Genomic DNA, 25,066 nt, shown 5'->3' with positions numbered 1-25,066 from the left:
TAGTATACAAATATTTATAAATTATATTAATACTCTAGGTAGTATACATTGTTAAAAATACTTTGCTGCCCATCTGTGTATGTCTAATTAAAAATGGGTTTCAGAAATAAGAAATCAGGAAAAAATAAAGAAACTTTATTTTTAAAAAAATGTGTACAGAATTACAATTTATAAACTACTTTACTAATCTCTGTACAAAAATACCAAAGCAATACTCAAAATATTCCACTCAATATTATCTATTTACATATTACAATATGAAAAAAATCAATCAATATTATCTATTTACATGTTACAATATAAAAAAAATTCAATCAATATTATCTATTTACACATTACAAATTCTAAACGTATAACATTTTGATATGAAGCGTGTTTAATAAATATGATGGCTAAAATATTATATCACGTGCAAAATACAACGATTTGAAATGAAATGGAATTAATAGAGAAATTACCACGCACAACATTATAAATAATACTTCGAAGAAAAAAATCAACAAAGATTTACTCTCGTTTCGATCTAAAAATAGGTAATTAGATGATAGTAATGCTACATGATATTACTATCCCGTCCATAATATACCTCCCAAATTCGTTTGCCAGCTACGTCTTTAGGAGCAACGCAGCGACCTTTCAAGTTATCGATTCGACGAAATTTCTTCAGCCATTCCATCTTCCAATCACACATCAATTTGTTACCTGCAATTAAAAAGAGATGCGTTTTCGTCTTGTACACAAACATATATATAAGCAAGAGATAAGAAATTTCATATTTAGATTATTAATTATTTAAGTCACTCAATGTGCGGTGAAATTACTTAAATAAAAGACAGATGATAAATAAATGAGGAAGGGTAGTTAACTAGCTAACTAGAAGAACACAACTCAAATCTAACCCCCCCCAAAAAGCAATAAAATAAAAATATAATACAAAAAATAATTAAAAATTCTTTGGTCTTTTATGCAAGTTAATTAACTATGCTTTCTGCTTTAATTATTATCTCTTGATTATGTATATATAAAAGTATATAATCGAAAACGATAATATTTATTAAATCAAAGCTTATGTTAAATGATCTTGAATGATAACTCTGTTTAGCTCCAAATACAATATTTAGAAAAGGTGCTACAAGTGAATTCTTGAAAAAATAATTGCAAGTTTCTCCAAATATGAAATAAAAGTCCTGGATATAAAAGTAAATATCCGATGGAATATAAGTAATATTATTATTTAAAAATTAACATTTAAAAATTAACTCTTTCTGTTTATAATCCGTGACTACATAATTCTTTTTTACGAATGCAATTCTCTTTTACGAAAAATCAAAATTAGAAACTTGGTTATGTTAATGAAAGAAATCCGACGCAGATTTTCGATTTTCTGAAGGCAGATGAACGTTTGTAACAGCTATCAATTACAGTTAAATGCGATTTTAATTTCAAAACAACACTGATTTAAAACAATATAAGGAACATTTGATGCGAGAGAAATTAACTGAATTAACCATTGCCATAAAATTAATGGCAGTTAAAGTACTGCTAAACAACAAAAAGTTGCATTAACTTTAAATAAGTTATTTTCTTCCTTCTTCCGGCATGCCTTCATGGTGTAATATTAGCACACTCAATGCGTATTCGAGAGGTCCGGCGAGAGCATTGCTCATGTATCACGTCTCCTGCGTCAAATAAAAAAAATCTGATGTGTACACCACATGACTTCCTTGTACGGAATATTAAATTATACGCATTTTTTCTTGCATTTCATTTAAACTTATTGGATTGAATTAAATCTACTTCGCCGACAGCGCATAAACCACAATAGAATAAATGCATTCTTTAAAATTCACTCTAGTATTTGTTTACCATAGAGACACTCCGGCGCTAGATTCACTTAACAGTATTAATAATTATATAACAGTTAACTTATATAATAATTATATAACGGAAACTAAGTTAACTGTTATATAATCCAATAATTATATAAGAGTTAACTTATATATTTCGTTCATATTATAACTCATAATGCACAAAATTTATATCATTTAAAGAATAGAATTACTAATCGTTGCCACATGTTCTATTCAAATACTATAATAAAGCTAAAATGATGTATAAAAGAAATTAAGCAAACAAAACAAAAAAGAAACAATTTTTCACAGACGATTGAGTATTTCTCATTTAAATAATTCAGTTCTCACTTCGCGATAAGGCAAAAATACATAAAAACTCAAAATATCTATATTAAAAATTACGAAGTAACTCTCAAACACTTATTTCCTCGAAAAAATTCCAGAAAGAATTAAGCATGATTTAATTGGCAATAATAAATGATTGCGTTATCTTTGTTGTTGCGAAGCTAAGTTTCTCTAGATTGGCAACAAATCCTCTAGTCTCCTGTTTCAAATGTAAACATCAATGGCCGCCATAAAAAAAAAGGCTTAGCGGCACTTAGACAACTTTAAAATTGTTGATAATTCTAAAAATATTGCACACAGATTTACTAAAGGCATAAAATCTTAACCGGAAGATAAAAACAACATAATACAATCATTTTTAAAGCAAAAAATGTACAATTTACAAACATATAAGGGTAAAGAAACTGAGATCACCGAGCCGGGTAACAGAGTGGATATATATATAAATATATTTATATACGTTTGGTGAGGCCGATTGCAACTAAAATACGAAGTGCACATCTACATGTTATAGCAGTCCTATATACAAAATTTCAACGTTCTGAGGCTACTCGTTTTTGAGTTATGCGAGATACGTACGTACGCACGTACGTAGATACGTTCATACAGACGCCACGAAAATTTCTCTTCAGAATTAATTTTAAAGCAGTTTTATAATTTTTTTGAAGGAAAAGAGTATTTTATTCTGTCCTTACGTACAGATATCACGCAAAAAACATCATTAAATTGCATTCGATAGCGGTCAAAATGGATATTTTCGTTGTCGCGATTACAATACTTCCTTTTTACTTCGTACAGGGAAGTAAAAAGGCAATGTCTTTACAGCGGCGCCCGAACTAAAAAAAAAAGGTGTTGGACGATTGTAAAGATCGTGACTTGTAAAGATCATGACTTGTAAAGATCATGACTTGTAAAGATCGTGACTTAAAGAGAACGTGAAATATAAATAATAGGACAAGAAATCACAATCCCCTCACCTACTTGACCCAAAGCGCCCCTCACGGTGCTAAACTGTCTCGTTGGGCCTTAGCGTTACAACGGTATAATATGACTGTGACATACCGCAAAGGAAGTTCACATGGGAATGCTGATGCTTTGTCAAGGTTAGCTGTTAACTCTTTCTCAATGAACTCTGAGCAGCATTGTCTCTACGGTGACGAATGTGCTTCTTGTGGGGGGATTTGTAAAGTTCGTGACTTGTAAAGATCATGACTTGTAAAGATCGTGACTTAAAGAGAACTTGAAATATAAATAATAGGACAAGAAATTGCATTTTACGGTGTGGCAACAAGAAGAGGATTCGGAAGATTTTTATATATTTTGTTTAGAGAGTTTAAGATTTTAATATAATAACAGTCGTAAGAGTTTTAACTGTAGTAGTTAAGAGTTTAAAATTTTGATAGTTAAGAGCTGCAGCATTTATTTTTTTTTTTGGTTCTGTTTTAAAATTCAAATAAAAGTACTTTGTTCATACTGAAAATTTAGCTTTGTTCTTCCTACAAGGTTCAATATCCATTATATTGAAATAAGGAAAGGATTTTTACTACGATCCACCACCAGGATGTGGAGATAAGATCCTCTCATCCCCAGTCTCCTTTTAAGAGGATAAGTATATAACGCATTTTATCCCTCCTTCCAGCACCCCTTCGTGGTGTAACGGTAGCACAAACGGCTCGTATTCGAGAGGTCCGGGTTCGAGTCCCGACGAAAGTATTGCAAGATAATTACTATAATAATACTTTCAAAATTAAATGAAAATTAGTTGAGAAATAAAAAGCAAAATAGTAACCGCGCATTCCGCATTCATGTTTAAAATTTTCTCATGAGTTAAAAAAGGAATATCTGCAAGTAACATTGCAATTAAGAGATTAAGTTCATCAAGTAAGTGTTTCTGTAGAGATACGAAAAGATACCGCCCTTTAGGACCGACGAATACGTGGTTTCTATAATATACTTAAGGACATCATATACTCCTAAAAGATATCCTCCACGAAGGCATCCCTCCTCTTAGGCAGATAGCCCTCGAGGCTTTCCCATAATCACACTCCAAAATCAATCTCAAAACCTAAAAGATATCAATTGTCGATCATATATTTTGAAACTGTAAATCTATTTAAGTAAACTTAATCATGAAAAATATTATTCGCTTTTTTGTTTTACTATTTCTGTAAAATCAAGTGATAAAAAATACATAAATGTATCAAGAATTTTAATTTCATATATACGAGTAAGATAAAAGGTCTAAAAGGTACAATTATTTGCGAATCGTTTTTGCAGTTACCTGTCACAATAACAGCAAAGAGATGTTTCCATACTGGTCCCCATGTAACTTCTAGTAGTGTTTTAAAATTGTTTTCAGCCAGGAATACATTTTGCAAGGAAGGCATTAAAGCGAAGAAGTTAGTTGGCAATTTATCGAGCTGGTTGTTACTAAAATAACAAATTGAAGTTTTATAATTTATAATCATATTCATTTTAAACTGTAATATTACACAATATATTAGAAGAAAAAAAAACAAATTCAACTTTTATAATTCATATTTGTATTAATTTTAAACTGAAATGTTACACAATATAGTGTAAAAAGAGAAGCTATAACTTTATTTCTTCAAATACTTATTTAATATATGCGCTTCCAATTAGAAATTTTCTCAAAATAAGGTATGAAATTTTACAGTAACACTTTCAATACTGTGCATTGCACGCTTCTGTAAGTATTATACCTGATGAATCATACTGTTCCCATTTAGCAAATATTTTAGTTAATAAAACATTCATGATGAATTAAAAAAAACAAGTTAAATTAAACTGTTTCTTACATGTATATGCAAAAGCTGCATAGATATGATAGAACCACATACACATTTTGAAACGAACGCCCCTTTTTTTTCTCCATTAGCACTGTTTATGACTTAAACGTTTGATGAGCAGTTTTACTTCATTTTTTAGAAACAAATTAACAATTAAATTTTGATCAATAATGGACCTTGAAAACCTATTTAGATCAGTAATACATTTTCGATTACCGTCTTGAAATTTACGAAAAATTATAAAATATGTGGAAAGTTTGGTATTTAAAATACTAAACATCATAATTAGCTTAAATACTTTAATTCACACAGACCGTGCAAAACTCAGAAGTACATTTGCAGAACATGGGGTGTTAAAATTGATTTAAAAAATTCTGTAGAAATTTGTAATTTAGAAAAAATAAATAGAATCAATGTTTAACAGGACGAAGTTTGTGACAATATTTATCAAGTAGTTTCTATCAAATATGTCTGTAGACTTATGCTTTATTATTTTTATAGCCTGAAACTTCTAATCAAGTATTTCAGAGTAATTCCGAAGAATAAAGTTTATACAAAACTGATGAGTACTAAATATTGATTTAAATTCTGTAATAAAAGTGACTAATTTAGATGTAATTTTGTTGCACAACTATTTGAATTTACTCCTATACGACTAACTTCCTTTTCATATCGCTCTACAGACATAACATATTTTTTAGTTCAAATGGTACACTATTAAATGTTTAATGAGGTTTCTTGACACTGGACAAAAAGCACTTTCTGCGAAGTAACACATTACTTTATTAGTATTAATGATATATTAGTCTTACAAAATAGCTACAAAGCTAGTATAAATTAATGAAATAAGTTTCGCATGAGTACAGTCTTAACGTTTCGAAAAAGAGGGCTCATGGTACATAAGTTAATTAGTACTCAAATTGTATAAATTAATGTAAAATTCATTAATGATATAGCATGCTGTTTACTGCATTTGGGATCGTATCCTAGATATGATCCTCGAAGTGTAAACCACCAAAAGAACTTGATCAATCCTGCATATGGTACTGATTTTGAAGCTACAGATTCTACACAATATACGAAGTACATCGGGGCAAAAGCTTTCATGTTATCTCGTATAAGCATGATGGAGATCCATCCATTAATAAAAATGAAGACTATTTTTTGTCATTCTTGCTTTTGTTTTGTAAACCTGAAGGCAATTAACATTAAACTGAATTTAAAATTGAATAGCTTATTAAATTAAGGAGAGGAATCATTTTCATTAATATATTCTAAATTATTTGTATTTATTTTCATACTTAAAATTAGCGTTTTATTGGGGCCATTTGAGAAATAAATAGCTAACTAAAAGCAAAAGATCGCATATTATATCAATATCTAAAGTTCTACATTTAATTTAATATATTTTTATCCACATGATAAATAAACATAAATATATTTCAATTATGTCTTGATTATAGATTCTGTTCCTGCACTGCATAGATCACTACTATAAATTATAATTCTAAATTCACACTTCTGTGATTTACGTTATCAAATATTTTCTAACAAAAAATTTAGAATTTTCATGAAAAATAATATATTTTTCTTTTTTAGCATCTACATTTCATAAAGAACTATTAATTTCAAAATTGCATTTTAAAAACATGTAATTTAATATATTAAAAATGTGTATATACTACTACTAATAATAATAATAACAATAATAGTAATAATAAAATAATAATGATAGTAATGATAAAAGTCTTAAGTAAGTAAGTAAATAAATAAATAATACTATATAAAGATTCTAAATAATTTCCAATTACACTCTGTCAGATGAAAAAAACTGGTTGCAATATCAACAAATTAATCCAAAAATTTAAACCTAATACATATTCAAAGTACAGCTGTTTTAAATAATCGATAAAAAATATTTTACGTTAGATCAATGGTCTTCAGATGTTGAACTGGGTACGAAAATATTGATCTGCTAAGACTCTTGATTTTATTGTTAGCCATAGATATACTCTTCAATTGTGACAGTTCAGAAAATGCAGCTATTTCGACTTCAGTTATATCATTGTCGTCTAAGACGAGTATACGAACATTATTTACTTTTCCGTTCAACCATGTGTTTTGGATCTTCGGCAGGTGATCGAACTTCATTCTAAACTCTTCAAGTTTGCTAAGGCGTGCCAAAGTGAAGTCATCTTTGCTTTTGATCACAGAATGTTGTCCAACGAACAGGGAGTGCAAAGTATCATCCAAACCTGTAAACGCTTCTTGTGAGAACTTTAATGTGGAATTTTCAACTGTTAATCCGTTGATATAAGTGTTATGAAACAAATCATTCGGCAATTCGTCAGTGATGTTTAAACCATGGAAAAGAACTCTGGTCACATAGTATTCGCGCATGATTTTAGAAGCTCTTACGAGACTGGAACTGGAATTGAAATTGGCACATACGACATGAAGACCGTATGCCACTCGCCTGCAATAGCAAGGTTCTAAATATTTCTCAGGAGGACAAACCATAATGACGGAGGAAGCAAAACCAATGAATAACGTAGAAAGGGAAAATACTGTAATTAACGACATCACCCTTGAAAGTACTTTGAACAGTTCCGAAAGTAACTTTACTTCTGTAACCTGAGTGAGGGTAGCATTTATGCTAGCTAGCATGTACTTTTTATCTGTGCCTTGCACACAAGGTTTATCTGATGATGTCAAAATTTCTGTATTCTGTTTTTATTATAATGCAATTTATCGCGTGTAACAATTTTGAGGTAGTTGATAAGCTAAATGTGCCTTGAGAAAGGAGAAAGCTGTTTGAAATGAATTTGCTGAGCTTCATTTTAAAATATTTAGAAAAAGGATTGCCGCTGTAGGAGCAGAAATCTGTTCATATCACTTGTTCAATGGAATATGAATGCAAGTTATAATAATAATGCGATTCCCAATAATAGTGCAATTTCAATAAATCAAATAAGTACTTCGTGGTGTAGTGGTCTGTACGCCCGACGCGTATTCGAGAGGTCCGAGGTTCGAGTCCTGGCGGGGGCACTGCTCATTTTTCACATCTCCTGCTTCCAAAAAAATCCTAATGTTTCTACACATTTTTTAATTTAATAAAATTTTCTGAAGTTTTAGATGAATAGTAATACAGTAAATTACTAGAAAGTGCATAATAACGTTAATATAATATCCTGTGAAAAATAAGACTTTTGCATGCAAGTACAAAATGCTGATTTTTAGGAAACCCTTTTTAAATTCTTCACCGACGCTTAGACAATATATATCTAATAATAATAAAAAATTTGTGGTTTTGTTTATTACAAAATTGTTCTAATCATTATAGAATTATGCTAGTCATTATAGAATACTTTGTTAGCGTTTTGTTCTTGTTAGTCCAAAGAGCGTTAGCCCAGAAGGGCTATTAATTTCGTTTTGGCATTTTGCATTGATTCACTGTAAACGGTTATTAATTTTTTAAATTATTGCCACCAAATATTAAAATCTTGTATTATATTATATTTAAAGAAATTAAATAATGAAGAATCTGCATAAATGTACGTATGTTCCTCGCATTATGATAAAACAACGGTAAATAGAGCCATGAAATTTTGAATTACGTACGTATCCATCGGAATATGGGCATCTGGAAGCCTAAATTTGGAATTTGTTTCATTACCTTTTTCATATTTTGTAAAGCATTTATGAGTTTTTGATTAAGAAACTCAACGATTTCAAAGCGAGCAATGGCAACACTGTACGAAAAGAAAACATTTTTGACTCCAGCGCGCGAGACTATGAATCGGAAATTCTAAAGATATTTTCTTTTAAATATTTTGTGATATTGCTATTGAATTGAATTGAATTTTATGGTTTAAGTGCGAAGAACATGAAATTTATTAAATAAAGGAGTAGATAATTGAAAGCAGAACAGATAATTAAAACATTTGTGAATTGCGTCTTGAGGTAATATAAAGCAGGCTGTATTAAACTGACGAGCCAAAACATTATGATCATACCCACATTTTTTAAAATGAACTTGTCTGGATGACGGGAAGGGCATGCGATTAAGTGGGAATGGTATTTAGATTATATTTTTTACATATAGATTATATTTTTCTTGCTAGTTAGGAAAAGATTAACAGTTTGGGTAATCAGATTACATCTGCTAAGATTATATACATCGTAAAAAAGCACCAACCTTGCGTGAAATTGCTAAAACTCGTATAAATTAATGGCATTTAATTTAAGAAAGTGGCTCTAATGGCTAAAACTGTATTTCAGTCATTCCTGTAATTCAAATATTAGAATTCCAAAAGTTAGATATTTAAAAAGAAACTGGAAAAAGAAACAAATTCCACCCTGATATACTGTCATGAATAATTCCTTATTTTATAAGCCTGAAACATACCAGTATCTTTTCATTGCTGTTTCGCTCCCAAATAGCTTTTGATTGACTTTTCGCGAATAGAAAGAAAAATATTTTTGCTCTCTGGAAGCTCCAGTTTCTCCACCGCAGACTACCGAAGATATTTACTGTATCTTCTACAAAATATGAGCTTCCTTTTACGATGTCAAAAATACCTTATTTTAATAAGACAAAACTCAAAATTTTCCAGAAAGATCATTGATTTTCTTTGTTTCTTCCGCTCCCTTCACTTTGATGCCTTCATAAATTTTTCCCCCTTTTTTTGCGGGAAAATCAGATACTTTTCCTTGCATCGCTGTTGATGGCAAAAGATTCACAATAAATATTTACTCCCAGATTTCAAGACATAATGAATTCAGTTTTCATCCGGCTGAAACCACAAACTGCCAGAACTGCTTAGGAACAGAAATGAGTTTGAACAGAAAAGTAGTTCGTTATTACCGATGATTTGTTACAGGATACTTAGACCTTTTTTGTTCTATTTTTGTTTCTGAGTAATTTAAAAATTCAATAAAAAGAAATATGTCAAATTTGGGATATATAAATCATTATTAATTTTATATGATTTATAATAAAATAAGAAAACATGAAATGGGTTTCTTTTGCCTTCAAACGCAACTAAGATTTCTATTATTAATAATTTAAATTTAGTTATTTATAATACAAAGTTAATAATTTGGAAAATTCCACCAGATTGATAATTTATATCAAATCATAATATTTAGATCCAGTTTCGAAAATATATACATGTATGCGTGTATGATAAAATTATCTATGCATGTATAATTATCGTTTACGATGTATCTCTCTATACTATCTATTTATAGTTTATCATCATTGTATTATAAAATATATTACTTGATTCCAATTTAAATATCATATCAGACTTGGTCATATTTCTCCAAAAATTCTAAGCTGTTATCAGAATTTAGCTGGCGATAGCTTGGAGTTTAAATTAAGATGCAAGTTGAAGCCTCTAGCAAGTCATTCACGATTAACTTCAGCATTTTGGTTTGTAGATCTTTAAGTGCCTTCTGGTATTTCAGGATATGAAAGGCTTGACAAACACTGCATGCATAAGTTTAATTATTTGTAGGTATGAGATTCTTCCAGCTTCTACATGAAAAGCTGAGTTGAAGTTTATTACTTGAATATATATTAATAAGCTCTTTATTTCTTTCCCAAGGGTAAAGTGAGATCTTTTGCGCAGCCAATATGATTTGTTGAGTTTAAATGATCATGGCAAAGCACTCGAGGACTATCTGCCTAAGAACAGGGATGCCTTCGAGGGGAACGTTGAAAGGGAAACTGGCTCGTGTACACGGTACACATTGAGAAATTCACGACAAGTGCGATGCAAGCAGCCCGCTCACAGAGATAGTGTTCAGCGACTTTACCGCTTGGTCGCTGTTAAGCACTTAGGCAGTACTGTTTTTAAAAGTAAAACTTTTTGTTCAGCAAAATATCAAAAATTTTGCCTGTGTTATTACGGACTGTTCCTATTAGTGATATTACTACTTACAGGGTGATCAGCAAATAAGCCCTGATTTCAAAATTAAATATCTCTACAACAAAGATCGATAGAATTATGCGGTAAACTGTACGTTTATTAGCAAAACTGTAAAAATGGTGTACAAAAGTTTAAAAAATGTAGTTATGAAAATCTTTAACAGATGGCGCTCTAATTGCAATGACTCTCAATAGCCTTTAAAATGTGCTTCGAAGTCGAAAGCGATCAGTACAACTGTTGGCTAGTGAAAAGAGACTAGCATAAAAAGTGAAACAATGTATTCCATTGAGCAACGTGTATTTTGGTTCTGAAATTTCCCCGATTACAACATAGGCCTACGGCAACACGTCACAGTTTTCAAAACCGATTCAATGTTCCAGTTGGACCCGATGCGAAAACCATTCGCATGCTCTTCGCGAAATTCGAATGGACTGGCAGCATGGCTGATGATCGAAAAGGAAATGTTGGGTCTAAGCAAACTATAGTCACTCCTGAAAATACAGCCAAAGTTTCTGGATTTGTTCAGCAAAATCCTAGGAAAAGCATCCGACGGATTGCATCAGAGACAGGTTTGAAGTACACGGGCACACAAAAAATATTTTAAAATAGCATACGGCTGTTTCCATACAAAATCCAAAGTCATCAGGGCTGACCCATGAAAGACCCATGAAAGCTGTGGAACAAAGGGTTGACTTTGTGAATCAGATTCTAACAATGATCGACAACGACAGATTTGATGTGAGCTGCATCTGGTTCACAGAGGAGGGACATTTTCATTTGAATGGAATCGTTAATAAACAAAACTTGAGATTTGGGGGTACCGAAAATCCTCATTTGTGTGAAGAAAAAGCACTGCATTCGCCTAAAGTTATGGCATGGGCTGCGGTATGCGCCAGAGGCATTATCGGACCCTTTTTCGTACGAGAAACGATAACTACTGAACGTTACGTTACAATTTTGGAACAATTTGTCAGCACTCAACTAGCGTTGGAGGATCGACCAGGTATCGACTGGTTTCTGCAAGATGGGGCTCGACCACATAGAACAATTAAAGTTTTTCACTTTCTTCAAGAATACTTTGGGAATAGAGTAATTGCGTTAAAATATCCTCAATTTACTGACACAGGAATAGCTTGGCCTCCATATTCTCCCGATCTGAGTCCTTGTGACTTCTTTCTGTGGGGCACATTGAAAGACGCTGTCTATGGAAACAATCCTGCTACTCTAAATGAGCTTGAATCGTTGATTGGTGTTGCAAGTGATTCCATTTCCGTCGAGACATTGCAAGATGTGATGTCAAATTTCATTGTTCGTTTACGCCACCTCATTGTTTCGAACGGTGAACATTTTGAAAAAATTGTATTTTGATTGCAAAGGCTGCTTCACTTTATTTTTTTAATTAATTTTTTGACTCCTTTCAGAGAAAGAATTTTCAGTGCAGAGCGCCATCTATTAACGATTTTTGTAACTAAATTTTCTAAACTTTTGTACACCATTTTTATAGTTTTGTTAATAAATGTACTGTTTATCACATAATTCTACCGATTTTTGTTGTAGAGATATTTAATTTTGAAATCAGGGCTTATTCGCTGATCACTCTGTACATTCGTTATCTATAGCACAGAAAAACAGTAAAGCATTAATTTTAATACTCAGAATATTAAACAAGGAGTTTCTAGATAACTGAAATTTTACAGAAATTCTAAACTGTTAAAACATTTAGTATATACGAATGATCACAACTTAAGTGATCTGCTAAAACATTTAGTATATATGAATGCCTTATTCAGAAATGAATTCATTAGATTTCCTCCGGCGGCATAATGTAATGGTATACAGTTATAGGTATTAACTGTTTTTATTTGACATTTTTTAGCAATTGTTTGCTCGCATATTGTTAAGATTCAATTTGTGGATTTACAAAAGGATACTGTACATGCGACAGAATTGCCTCGCTCTCCAAATTAAGTTTTTAAAAGTTTAATTACAATTAATTAAAATGTTTTTTCTAATTATTTTGGGTGATTTATCGTTATGTATATGTTTTACTTTATGGAAATTGCTTAGCTTTGATTATATATAAAAAATATAATACATAAAAAAATATAACAGAAGTTTGGTTTACTGGATGGAATTTTCGATGCATCGAAGGCACAAAATTCAAAACAATTTTGAAATCTGGGGATGAGGAATACGATATTCACTCCCTTCCTTACTTTGTTATAAACTTCTCAAAGAACATCCAGATATTTTAATTCCTAAATGCCACATTAATAACAGGCCGCCCTGTCTGTTTCGGCACCCAAATCTGAGTTTAGCGGCCTCTAACTTGATCAGACTCTACTGTCATCATATCGTTAATAAGTGCAGTTAATTATGTAATATTATATGCTATTCCAAAGAAAGAATAAATTTGATAAATCTAAAATATTGGTAAAATAAACATATGGATTGAAGCTCTATAAGAGTGCTCGATTGCTTAATCTCATTTTTAACTGAATCTAAAATATAAAAACCTAGGCTGGTATTTGGAATAGGTGTAAAAGACTTTCCACTCATCTCTGAATTACGAAGGCTTGCAAGCAGTTTTATAAAGGGAATCAAGACAGAAGTTTGATTATTCAAGTTACACAATGTTATGCGTTTACCTTAATATTTTAACTGTGTAATCTAGCATGATTCCTGCTGATGTTGGCTGGCACAAGCTTGATGACAGCCTGCACAACCTGTCAAATCCAATAAAAGTCAAGAAAAAAACCTTTTAAGCATATAGAAAAATATCGGTTTCCCTAATCTGGAGACCAGCTTCGACGCTTTGAGGGATATAGTCTGTTTTGCATTTTGACTTCAGTTTTCAGGAAACTAATGTTGCCGTTTAGTTAAAATAAGTACTCTTGGAAATTTATTCTGCCTCTCTTCGCCGTTGCACATTTCTACATTCCAAATGCAAGAGAAGACTACTTAATAGGATCAAGTAAATAAAAAAACATAGCAATAACTTAAACGGCCAACAGGCTCGAATTATTCGATCTCCCATTCTTAACTACCAGGTACTTGAAGCGTATTCCTAGTGCCAGCTAGTCGGTGTTTGGTACCATTGAGATCAAGCAAAGAAGATTGTCATTGCATAAATCTAGCAAGGTAAATAGAAATAGTAAAACATTCTTATATAAATATGGATAAATACATCTTGCCCATAAAATATATCAGAAAACCAATGGATGGTATTGCTCAGTAACAGAAACCTATGTTGTTTGATACGGACGCTTTTTTAGTGAAGCTGTAAGAAGAAACAGAAATTGGCATTACACATTTAACGGCATCTCTCCTTGACGAGGATATCTCAAAGACACAAAAGATTCCTTTGGTAGCTAGTTTTTACAACAACTACATGCAGAGTCAGCTCAAAATTCGAACTTTTGTACAGGTATGCTCCTTGCAAGGCAGGTAATCCATCAAGGTATACGTAAGAAAATTAAAGAATATATAAAAGATTAAATCTACAGCTTAAATTCCCTTCTGTATTCTCAAAATAGTAAACACTATTTGCACTGCGTCATTTCGTGATTAATCCATGTCATATGACTCTTACATAATTTTGATGATGTAAATGGAACTAAAGCTCAAGCAGCCTCTAGTAATTTTATAGCAATATTAACTATCCAATCAAAATGCATTGAGAACCAAAACTAACTCAGTCTGAAGTAAAATTTCACCCTGAACATTACGCACTTGCTTTCTACGCTTTGCTTAGGACTGCAGTTTGTCAGATCCTTCTTTTATTACTACAAATCTATCAAAAGTGTAAGCTTTTTGGAATAGGCACAATTAATATGCCAACTTTGTTACCGCAACATATTTGCTGAAATAAAAGTTGAATTAAATCTATCTCGACCGCCAAATTCTTATTCATTGTGGATTGGATTTTTAACATCTCTGAGCCGTTTAAATTCCGTTTGCTTTCCACGCTTTGGCCTAGCTACACTACTATCTGTCTACTGCTGCTTTCTTGCTACAAAGTTATCAAAAATGTAAGCCTTTTCGAACAGGCCCATTTAATGTGCCGACTTGTGTTTAGCCGCAATATATTGCTGAAAATAAAACTGAAGATTTAATCTGCCTTCGCCTCCAAATTTCTAGTTATTATGGATTTCACATTTCTGCAAAAATTCTAAGCTGTTATCAGAATTCAGCTGACGATAACTTGAAGTTTTAAACTAAGGTGCTGTAAAGTCACTTGGTTTTTTTTTAATTCTGGAGACTGAAAAAATGTGCAAAGCCCTCACGGGACGAAATACGGACCTCTCGGCATGCATCGAGTGCGCTTCCACTTATACCATGAAGTCATGCGGAAAGGAGAGAAAAATACCTTATGCACTCCCCCTTTTAAAGGGCGATTGCGGAGGAAGGGACCCAACCGCCAGATTGTGATGGTGAGGAATTATCGTGCCCCACGTTTTTAGCACGGGTTCCACTTTAGAGTCATTAGATTCTTTAATGCTGGAGACGTGAAAAATGTTCAATGTTCTCACGGGGATTCGAGCTCCGGACTTCCTGACACGCGTCGAGTGTGCTTCCAGTTACACCACGATGACATGATACCTTATGATGGAAACTGAAACCTCTTGGAGATAAATGCTCGTTCAAGGTTACCTTTATCTCTTTGGATTGTAGAGCTTTTAGTGCTTTCTAGTATTTCAGGATATAGCAGGCTTGACAAAATATGTGTACATAAACACAAGTTTAATTATTTGTTGATATAAGATTCTCTCAGTTTTTGCTTGAAAACTTCAGTTGAAGTTTAGTACTTGAATACATATTCATAAGCTCTTTATTCCGTTCGCAAAGGAGAAGTAGGATCTTTTGCGTAGGCGTTATGATTTATAAAAGTAAACTTTTCATTCCGTAAAATATCAATATACACTGGTGTGCAAAAATTAAGGACGAGACAGTTTTTTTCAATATAACTTTGTACAAAAGCTTTCCAAATCGGACATGAGTAATGTAAGCAACACTTACTAAAAGAGAAATCAGAGGGATAAAAAGAAGCTTTATTGAAAACGTAGCATGGAGCGCAATGCGACTGAAGGCCGAAACATCCCTGTGATGGGTGTCCAGCAAGAAACATTCGGTCTTTAATAGGGGATATGATCTCCCCTGACTGCTAGGCAGGTTTCACAGCGTCTGCCCATGCTGAGAATGAGGGTGTCAATGAGTTGTTGAGGCATTGCTGCCCATTCGTCTTGCAGCGCCAATCGAAGCTCCGGAATCGTTACTGGTGGTAAGGTACGAGCTGCCAAGCGTCTGCCTAGAAAATCCCATACATGCCCGATGGGATTGAGATCCGGAGATCGTGCCGGCCAATCCATACGTTCAATATCCTCACTCTCTAAGAGCTGTTCGGCAGCTACTGTGCGATGACATGGTGCATTGTCGTCCATGAAAAGGAACTGCAGACCCATAGCGCCTCTAAAAAGACGCACATATGGAAGAAGAGTCTCGTTACAATAACGGGTCCCGTTGACTGAACCTGCGTCGAAGATGTGATGATCTGTACGACTACCAAGCATGATGCCTCCCCAAACGAGAACACCGCCACCTCCATACCTGTCCCTTTCAATGATGTTCGAGGGATGATTGCGGCTTCCCCGCTCTCTCCAGATGAGTATGCGATGAGAATCGCTACTCAGACTGAATCCGCCCTCATCTGTAAAGAGTACTCGTCCCCATTCATTGTCTCTCCAATTCTGGTGTTCCCGGCACCACAGAGAACGCCTTCTCCGATGGGCAGGCGTTATACCGTACAGGGCGTCGTGCAAACAGACCACCACCGTGCAGTCTTCTGGCCACGGTAAAACGCGATATCGGTCGTCCAGTCGCCTGTGTCGTGTGTGTAGCGATTTCTCCCGCTCTCTGCCGCCTGTTTCTTCTGGCCTGTAAGGCAATATACCGGTCATCTGCGGGTGTGGTTTCTCGTGGACGACCACTACTAAACCCCCGGATAGCTGTTCCTGTAGTTTGAAATTGTCTCCAAAGACGTGAAACGATGCTGTGAGCAATTCCGAACTTTGCGGCCACATTTGTCACACTGCGGCCTTCCTCCAACTTCCCAATGATTCGACCTCGGGTAAAAGCATCCAGATGTCGTCTAACAGATTTATTATTCGCCATTTCTCGCTGAGGCAGCAACTCGGTGTGATTTTAACTGCTATACGGCGTGCAATCTCTTTGCCAGAAATACTGATCTTACACCGACAACATGCTTTATACTACTCAGACACTCCCCCATTACGTCTACCTGCATATCTGCGCATGTGCTACCGTGCATCACCTTACTTAATCTCCTGATTGGTCTTTCTGTCCGCTCTGCCTCTTTGTTCAGCTGATAGGCTAATTTTTCGACTTCGTCCTTAATTTTTGCACACCAGTGTATATTAATTGAATAATGTTGTGAATTGTGATTATGCTATTATATTCATATTACTAACTACATCTGTAATTTATAGGCCTAAAACAGTAAAAAAATTATTTTAATGGACAAGATATCAAACCAGGAGTTACTACCTAATTGAATTTTTAAAATGTTGCATATTACAAGTTCTGACATTTAGAAGTCCTGAATCTTTCTCATGCAGGAGTCAATTCATCAGATTTTCCTTGTCGAAATAAAGACTTAGTGTACAGTTATAAGCGTTTTTGTTCTGACTTAATATTTCTTAAAAACGGCTTGCTCCCATAATGTTAGATTTAACATTTTGAGTTTACATACAGACACTTGTGACAGGAATGTACTTATGACAGGAATTGCCTCGTCTTACAAAGTCAGTTTAGAGAGTTTAATTACAGTTAATTCAAATGCATCAATAAATAACTATATGTTATTTATCGTTATGTAAATAATCTTGTACACTCTCTATGACGGGCAGGGCTATATACACAGATGAAAGGTAAACCGCCAACAAACAATCCACACTTCCTGGGCTCGATACGCGAATCTTTAGCAACAAATACCAGCAGTGTCTTCAGAAAGAACTATCTCTGTTGTTTCTGTGGTCTTTTGATAGAGCCGCCTTTCTTTCATTAAACAAATACAAGGAATTTAGAATTAGATTTTAACATGGACGTTCGTATTATTCATTGAGCGAAGAAGCCCACCACTAAAGATCTAAAATTAATAATATCTTGGAATAAGTCATCTATACCATACTATTAAAAAAAAGCTTTAGTTTTTCTTACCTTTTTGTTTTTGATCCCTATTAAGTCTATTTCAGAATTACTGTGCGTGACTGTATATCAGATATAAAAATATAAAACAAGTTTGGATTTATTGAATTTAACTTTTTAATGCTTTGAAGGCATCAGATTATTTTCTCCTTTTTAAAGTGAAATATTGTCCTAAAAGACAAAACTCTGGGAGCATTTCGAAATGTAATGAACACCTTACAAACAAATTAAGTAGTGTTTCAGCTGCCCAGTTTACAAGTATTTATAAATTATATTAATACTTTAAGAAGTATACAGCGTCAGAAATACTGTATGTAGATGGCTATGCAAGGATAGTGTTGTTTTCCTCAACAAAGGTTTTGATGAATTCTGATTAAAAAGTTTTAGCCGACTGTGTATGTCTAAATGGAAATGGTTTTCAGAAATCAGGAAAATAATAAAGATACTTTATTTAAAAAATGTATACAAGATTACAATTTATAAATAATTTTCCTAGCCTCTATACAAAATACCATATACTCCAATATAAAAAAAACCAATCAGTGTTATCTATTTACATGTTACAAAGTCTTAAACGTATAATCATTTTTATATCAAATATATTTAATAAATATGATGGCTGTAATATCGCATCACGTGTAAATTACAACGATTTGAAAGAAAATGCAATTAATAGCAAAATATTTGATAATAATCAAGGAATTTATTATAAATAATACTTCGAAGAAAGTAATCAACAAATATTTACTCTCATTGCGATCGAAAAATAAAGTAATTGGATGATGGAAGCACTACATTATGTTACTGTCCCATCCATAATATACCTCCCAAATTGGTTTTCCGGCTACTTCTTTAGGAGCAACGCAGTCACCTTTGAAGTTATTGACTCGACGAATCTTCTTCAGCCATTCCAATTTCCTATCACACACTATTTTGTTTCCTGAAATTAAAAGGACATATTTTTACGTCTTGTACACAGCTATATATATATAAACAAGAAGTAAGAAATTTCAAATTTAGATTATCACTTAAATATTAATTATGAGTATGCGGAGAAATGATTTAAATAAATGAGGGACGATAATCAAATCAGAAAGGGTGGCTAAGTAGCTAATTAGAAGAGCACAGATAAAATTTGAAATGAGAACAAACGATAAAAGGAAAATAATAATATAAGAACTAGTTTAAAATTCTTTGGTCTTTTATCTGAACTAATTAACATTCCTTCCCGATTTAATTATTATCTCTTGATTGTATATATATAGTATATATTTGAAGAAAATAGTGTTTACTAATTCCAAACTTTTGTTAAATAACCTTGAACGAAAGGTTTGTTTAGCCTCAAATATATTATATATAAAAGGGTGCTAGAAGTGAATTCTTTAAAAATAAAATGCTAGTTTCTCCAAATATAAAATAAATGTCCTGGATATAAAAATAAATATTGGATGGAGTACGAAAAATATTATTTTTAAAAATTGACTCTTTCTGTCCTTTCTGTTTGTAATCCGTGTTTATTTGAATATGTTCTATTCTATTAATTACATTTAAGCACACTTTTAATTTCAAAGCAACGTTAATATAAAACAGTATAAGGTGCATTTGATCTGAAAGAAATTAACTGAATGAACCATTCCCATATAATTAATGAGAGTTTCAGTACAGCTAAGGACTAAAAAATTGTATCAGCGTTAAGTATTGGTTCTTACTCTTCTAAGGTATTTTCTCCCTCCTTTCAGAATGCCTTCGTGTTGTAACGGCAGCACACTCGACGTGTATTCGACAGGTCCAGGCTCGAATCCCGGCGAAGGCATTGCTCATTTTCACCTCTCTTGCTTAATAAGAAACCTAATATACTACACCCTTACGTTTAATTTAAAAGATTACTATTATAATAATACTTTAAAAATTAAATGATAACTAGTTCAAAATAGTAACCACGCATTCCTCATTCATATTTAAAATTTTCTTAGGAGTTTAAAAAAGGACATCTGCAAGTATCTTTGCACTTAGAAGATTTATATTTTTATCAACTAAGTGTTCCTGCAGGGCTACGGAATGATACGGCTCTTTAGGACCGATGATTGCATCGCTTCGATACTATACTTAACAGTACATCATATACTCCTAAAAAATATCAATTTTTGATCATATATTTTGAAACTATAAATCTAATCAAGTAATACAATCAGGAAAAATATTATTCTCTTTTCTGTTTGCAATTTGGCTAAATTCAAGAGATACCAAAATCCGTGAATGTATCAATAATTTTAATTTCATATATAAGAATAAGATAAAAGTCTAAAAAGTGCATTTATTTTCAAATATTTTTCGCAGTTACCTGTCAGAATAACATCAGAAAGATTCTCCCACACTGGTAACCATGTCATTTTTGGTAAGGTTTTTAAGTTGTTTTCAGCCAAAAAGACATGTTTCAAGGAAGGCATATAAAAGAAGAAGTCAAATGGCAATGTCTCAATCTCATTGTTACTAAAATAAGAAATTCAAGTTTTATAATTCATATTCATTTCAAAACTGTAATATTACACAGCCTATTAGAAAAAAGAAGAGAAAATAACAAATTCAAATTTTATAATTCATATTTGTATTCGTTTTAAAGTGTAATATTACACAGTGTATTAGAAGATAGAAGAGAAAATAAAAAATTCATGTTTTGTAATTCATATTTGTTCTCATTATAAACTGTAAATTACACAGTACATTGGAAAAGAGAAGCTATAAAATTTATTTCTTTAATAGTTTCTTAATATGCGCGTTTCTAATTAGAAATTTTCTTAAAGTATTGTACGAAGTTTTACGGTAACACTTTCAATACACAATTAATAAAACATTCATGATTTTAGTTAATAAAACATTCATGATTTTAGTTAATAAAACATTCATGATTTTAGTTAATAAAACATTCATGATTTTAGTTAATAAAACATTCATGATTTTAGTTAATAAAACATTCATGATTTTAGTTAATAAAACATTCATGATGCATTAACAAGTTAACTTAAACTGTTTCTTACATTTACATGCAAATGCCGCATATCTCTTTGATGGAACCAGATACACATTTTGAAACGAATGCCAGTTTTTTTTCTGCATACGGCACCATTTATGTCCAAAGCGTATGATGAGCAGTTTTCTGAATTTAATCGCAAAGATTAAGAATTAAGTTTAGATCAGTAATGGACCTTGAGATCCTATTTAGATCAGTAATATATTCTCTAATACAGTTTCGAAATTTGAGGAAAATTATAAAATATGCGGAAAAAGCATCACGAGTAGCTTATTTAATGAAATGCATTAATTTATGCGGATCGGGCAACACTCAAAAATACATTTACAGAACATGTAGTATTAAAATTGATTAAAAAAATTCTGTATAAATTCGTAAGTGAGAAAAAGTATATAGGATCCATATTTAAAAGAATGAAGATTGTGACTAAATTTATCAAGTAGTTTGCATCAAAAATGTCTATAGCTTATTATTTACATATTCTGCTATTTAAATATTTCAGAGCTGTTCTAAAGAATAAAAAATATACAAAACTGTTACTGACATAACTGATGAGTACTGAATATTAATTTAAATTCTATAATGAAAGAGGCTAATTTAGATGTAATTTTAGTTGCAAAACAAATTTGAATTTACTTCTATACGACTAACGTCCTTTTCATATCGCTCTACAGACATAATATATGTAATTCAAATAGTACACTATAAAAATCTTATGAGGTTTCTTATCACTGGTAAAAAAGCACTTTCTTCTAAGTAACTCATTACTTTATAAGTATTAATGGTATATTAGTCTTACAAAACAGCTACAGGGCTGGTATAAATCAATGAAAAAAGTTTCGTATGAGTATTGTCTTAAATTTTGAAAAAAGCAGGCACATGTTACATAAGTTAATTACTACTCAAATCATACAAATTAATTTAAGATTCGTTAATGATATAGCGTGCGGTTTACTGCTTTTGCGTTCATATCGTAGATGCGATTTTCGAAATGAAAGAATTTTATCAATCCTGCATACGGTATTGGATTTTGAAGCTAAAGATTTTGCACAATTCAGTATTATTGTACCAATTATACACCACGGCGCAAATGCTTTTATGTTATCTCGTATAAGCCCGTTGGAGAACAATTAAACGAAAATGAAGACCATTTTTTAGCCCTTCAGCGTTACATTCATAGTGTATATTTTTCATAAAAATGGCCCCTTTTAAAAGTCACTTCTGCTTTTGTTTTGTAAAACTGAAAGCGATTAAAATTTAGTTGAACTAAAAATTCAGTAAGTTATTAAATTAATTAGTGGAATAATTTACATTAATAGGTTCTAAATTAGTTGTATTTATTTTCATATTTAAAATTAGAGTTTTAATGGTATATAAATTTTTGAGATTTTCGTTGATTGGTATTATTTTAATTAATTTGGTATTTTAATGGTAATGTGCATATTTGAGAAATATAGCTAATTAAGAGCAATAGATCGCATATTATATCAGTACATAAGGTTCTGCATTTAAATTAATATATTTTTATCCACACGATAAATAATCAGAAGTATATTTCAATTATGTGTAGATTCTTGTTTTTTCCTTGCGTTGCATAGATACTGCTAAAATTATAATTCTGAATTCTCACCTCTATGATTTACGTTATCAAATATTTTCTAACATGAAATTTAGATTTTTTGTGGAAAGGAATATATTTTTCTTTTGTAGCATATACGTTTCATAAAATTAATAACTATTATGTTTAAAATTTAATTTAAAAAATTTGTAATTTAATATATGAAAAATCTGCACGTAATAATCATCATCATCATAATAATAATAATTAAGGAAATACATAATAAATAAATAAATATTACAAGATGAAAGTTGTAAACTAATTTCCAATTATACTCTGTCAGCTCTAAAAACTGGTAGCAAACTCAAGAAATTTAATCAAACATTTAAATTTAATGCATATTCAAAGCAGAGCATTTTTAGATAAACGAGAAAAAATTACGTTAGATCGATTTTTTCCAGATGCTGAGCTGGGTACGAAAACATTGGTCTGCTAACACTCCTGATTTGATTGTTAGCCATAGATATACTCTTCAATTGTGACAGTGTAGAAAATGCAGTTATTTCCACTTCGGTTATACCATTGTTATCTAAGACGAGAGTACGAACATTAGGTACTTTTCCATTCAGCCATGTATCGTAGATCTTCGGCAGGTGATTGAACTTCATTCTAAACTCTTCAAGTTTACTAAGGCGTGCCAAAATGAAATCATCTTTGCTTTTGATCACAGAATGTTCGAAAACATACAAGTACCTCAAAGTATCATCTAAGCCTGTAAAAGCCGGTTGTGAGAACTTTAATGTGGAATTATTAACTGTTACTCCGATGATATAAGTGCCATGAAACAAATCGTTCGGTAATACGTCAGTGATGTATAAATTATGAAAAAGGACTGTAGTCATGTAGTATTCGCGCATGATTTTAAAAGCTTTTAAGAGACTGGCACTGGAATTGAAATTGGTACATACGAGAAAGAGACCATATGTCGTTTGTCTGCAATGGCAAGGTTCCAAATATTTCTTAGCAGGGCAAACCATAATAGCGCAGGAAGCAAAAGCAATGAATAACGCAGAAAGAGAAATTATTCGAATTAACAACATTGCCGTTGAACGTACTTTGAAAATTTCAGAAAGTATCTTTATTGCTGGAACTCTTAGTGAGGGAATGATCAGGGCAGCATTTATGTTAGGTAGTATTTGCTGTTTATCTGTGCCTTGTGGACCGAATTTATCTATCGAGTGAAACAGTTTTGAGGTAGTTGATAAGCTAAAAGCTCGAGAAAGGGAAAAGCTGTTTCAAATAAAACTTGCTGAGCTCCATTTTAAAATATTTAGAAAAAAGATTGCAGCTACAGGAGCAGATATCTGTTCATATCACAAGTTCAATGAAATATATAAGAAAGTTATAATAATAATGCAATAATAATGCGATTCCCAATAATCATGCAATTTCAATAATTTCAAAAAGAAAAGTCTGAAAGGTTTCAGATTTTAATATATGCCTAAAGAAGCGCTTCTTTAACATTTTGTCTGTTACCTTTATTTATTAAATATCACGTTCTTCGCACTTAAACCAGTTCAAGAGCAATACTGGAAAATAGTTTTAAATTGAGCATATTGTAATGTATTTTGCAGTAATTTACAAAACAGACAATCTTCTTAGTAGAACATAAATTTTATTTCTAGTTCTCGGTGATAGACAAATTTTATACAATTCTTAAGTGGCAAAATTTTAATACTACTCCTAGCTGGCAAAATCTTCAGAATACTAAATCTTTTTAAAACAATATCTCTCCTTACTGAGTAACGGTTTGATACAAATATGGCGTTGCCACTTCAACAATAATTATACTTATTTATTAAATAACAAGATATTACAATATCTTTAGAATTTACGATACAGAGTCTCGCGTACTGGAGATAAAATTTTTTTCCCTTAGAGCGTTGGCATTGCTCGCTTTGAAATCTTTCAGTTTGTTAATCAAAAATTCGTTAAAGTTTTACAAAATAGGAAATTGATAATAAAACAAATTCCAATTTTCAAATTTGGGCTTCCACATGTCCGTATTTGTAGGAGGATTACGTCATTCAAAATTCGATGGCTCTATGTACCAGATTTTTTATTATTTAATTTCTTCAAATATAAAGCAGGACTGTAACATTTGGTGGCAACAGTTTGAAAAGTGAAACGGACGTTTATAGTGAACCGACGCAAAATCGCAAAACGAAAACAATAGTCCTTCTGGGACAAAGCCCCTTTGGAGTGAAATAAAGATCAGCTTAGGAACTAAGAAGAAAACGGAATTGCTTTGT

At 32.0% G+C, this 25,066-nt stretch overlaps 2 protein-coding genes across 2 annotated transcripts; both read right to left on the bottom strand.

Annotated features, from left to right (window-relative positions):
- Nucleotides 1–114: 114 nt before the first annotated feature.
- On the bottom strand, nucleotides 115–7,671 carry LOC118187913 (uncharacterized). Its single transcript, XM_035358203.2, has 3 exons — nucleotides 6,933–7,671; nucleotides 4,480–4,628; nucleotides 115–702 (listed from the first exon to the last, which is right to left on the bottom strand). The coding sequence occupies exons 1-3, from the start codon at nucleotides 7,589–7,591 to the stop codon at nucleotides 554–556; spliced, it is 957 nt and encodes a 318-aa protein (XP_035214094.2). The 5' UTR covers nucleotides 7,592–7,671; the 3' UTR covers nucleotides 115–553.
- A 10,922-nt stretch (nucleotides 7,672–18,593) lies between these two features.
- Nucleotides 18,594–23,863, bottom strand: LOC118187917 (uncharacterized). Its single transcript, XM_035358208.2, has 3 exons — nucleotides 23,196–23,863; nucleotides 20,510–20,658; nucleotides 18,594–19,108 (listed from the first exon to the last, which is right to left on the bottom strand). Exons 1-3 carry the CDS (start codon nucleotides 23,852–23,854, stop codon nucleotides 18,960–18,962), a joined length of 957 nt encoding a protein of 318 aa, XP_035214099.2. The 5' UTR covers nucleotides 23,855–23,863; the 3' UTR covers nucleotides 18,594–18,959.
- Nucleotides 23,864–25,066: the final 1,203 nt, after the last annotated feature.

Source organism: Stegodyphus dumicola, chromosome 1 (assembly GCF_044657685.1).
Source record: "Stegodyphus dumicola isolate Sdum_Otavi_A_Nest chromosome 1, ASM4465768v1".
NCBI classification, from domain to species: Eukaryota; Metazoa; Arthropoda; class Arachnida; order Araneae; family Eresidae; genus Stegodyphus; species Stegodyphus dumicola.
Note: the sequence above shows the minus strand (reverse complement) of the source record. Positions and strands in the feature narration are given on the sequence as shown.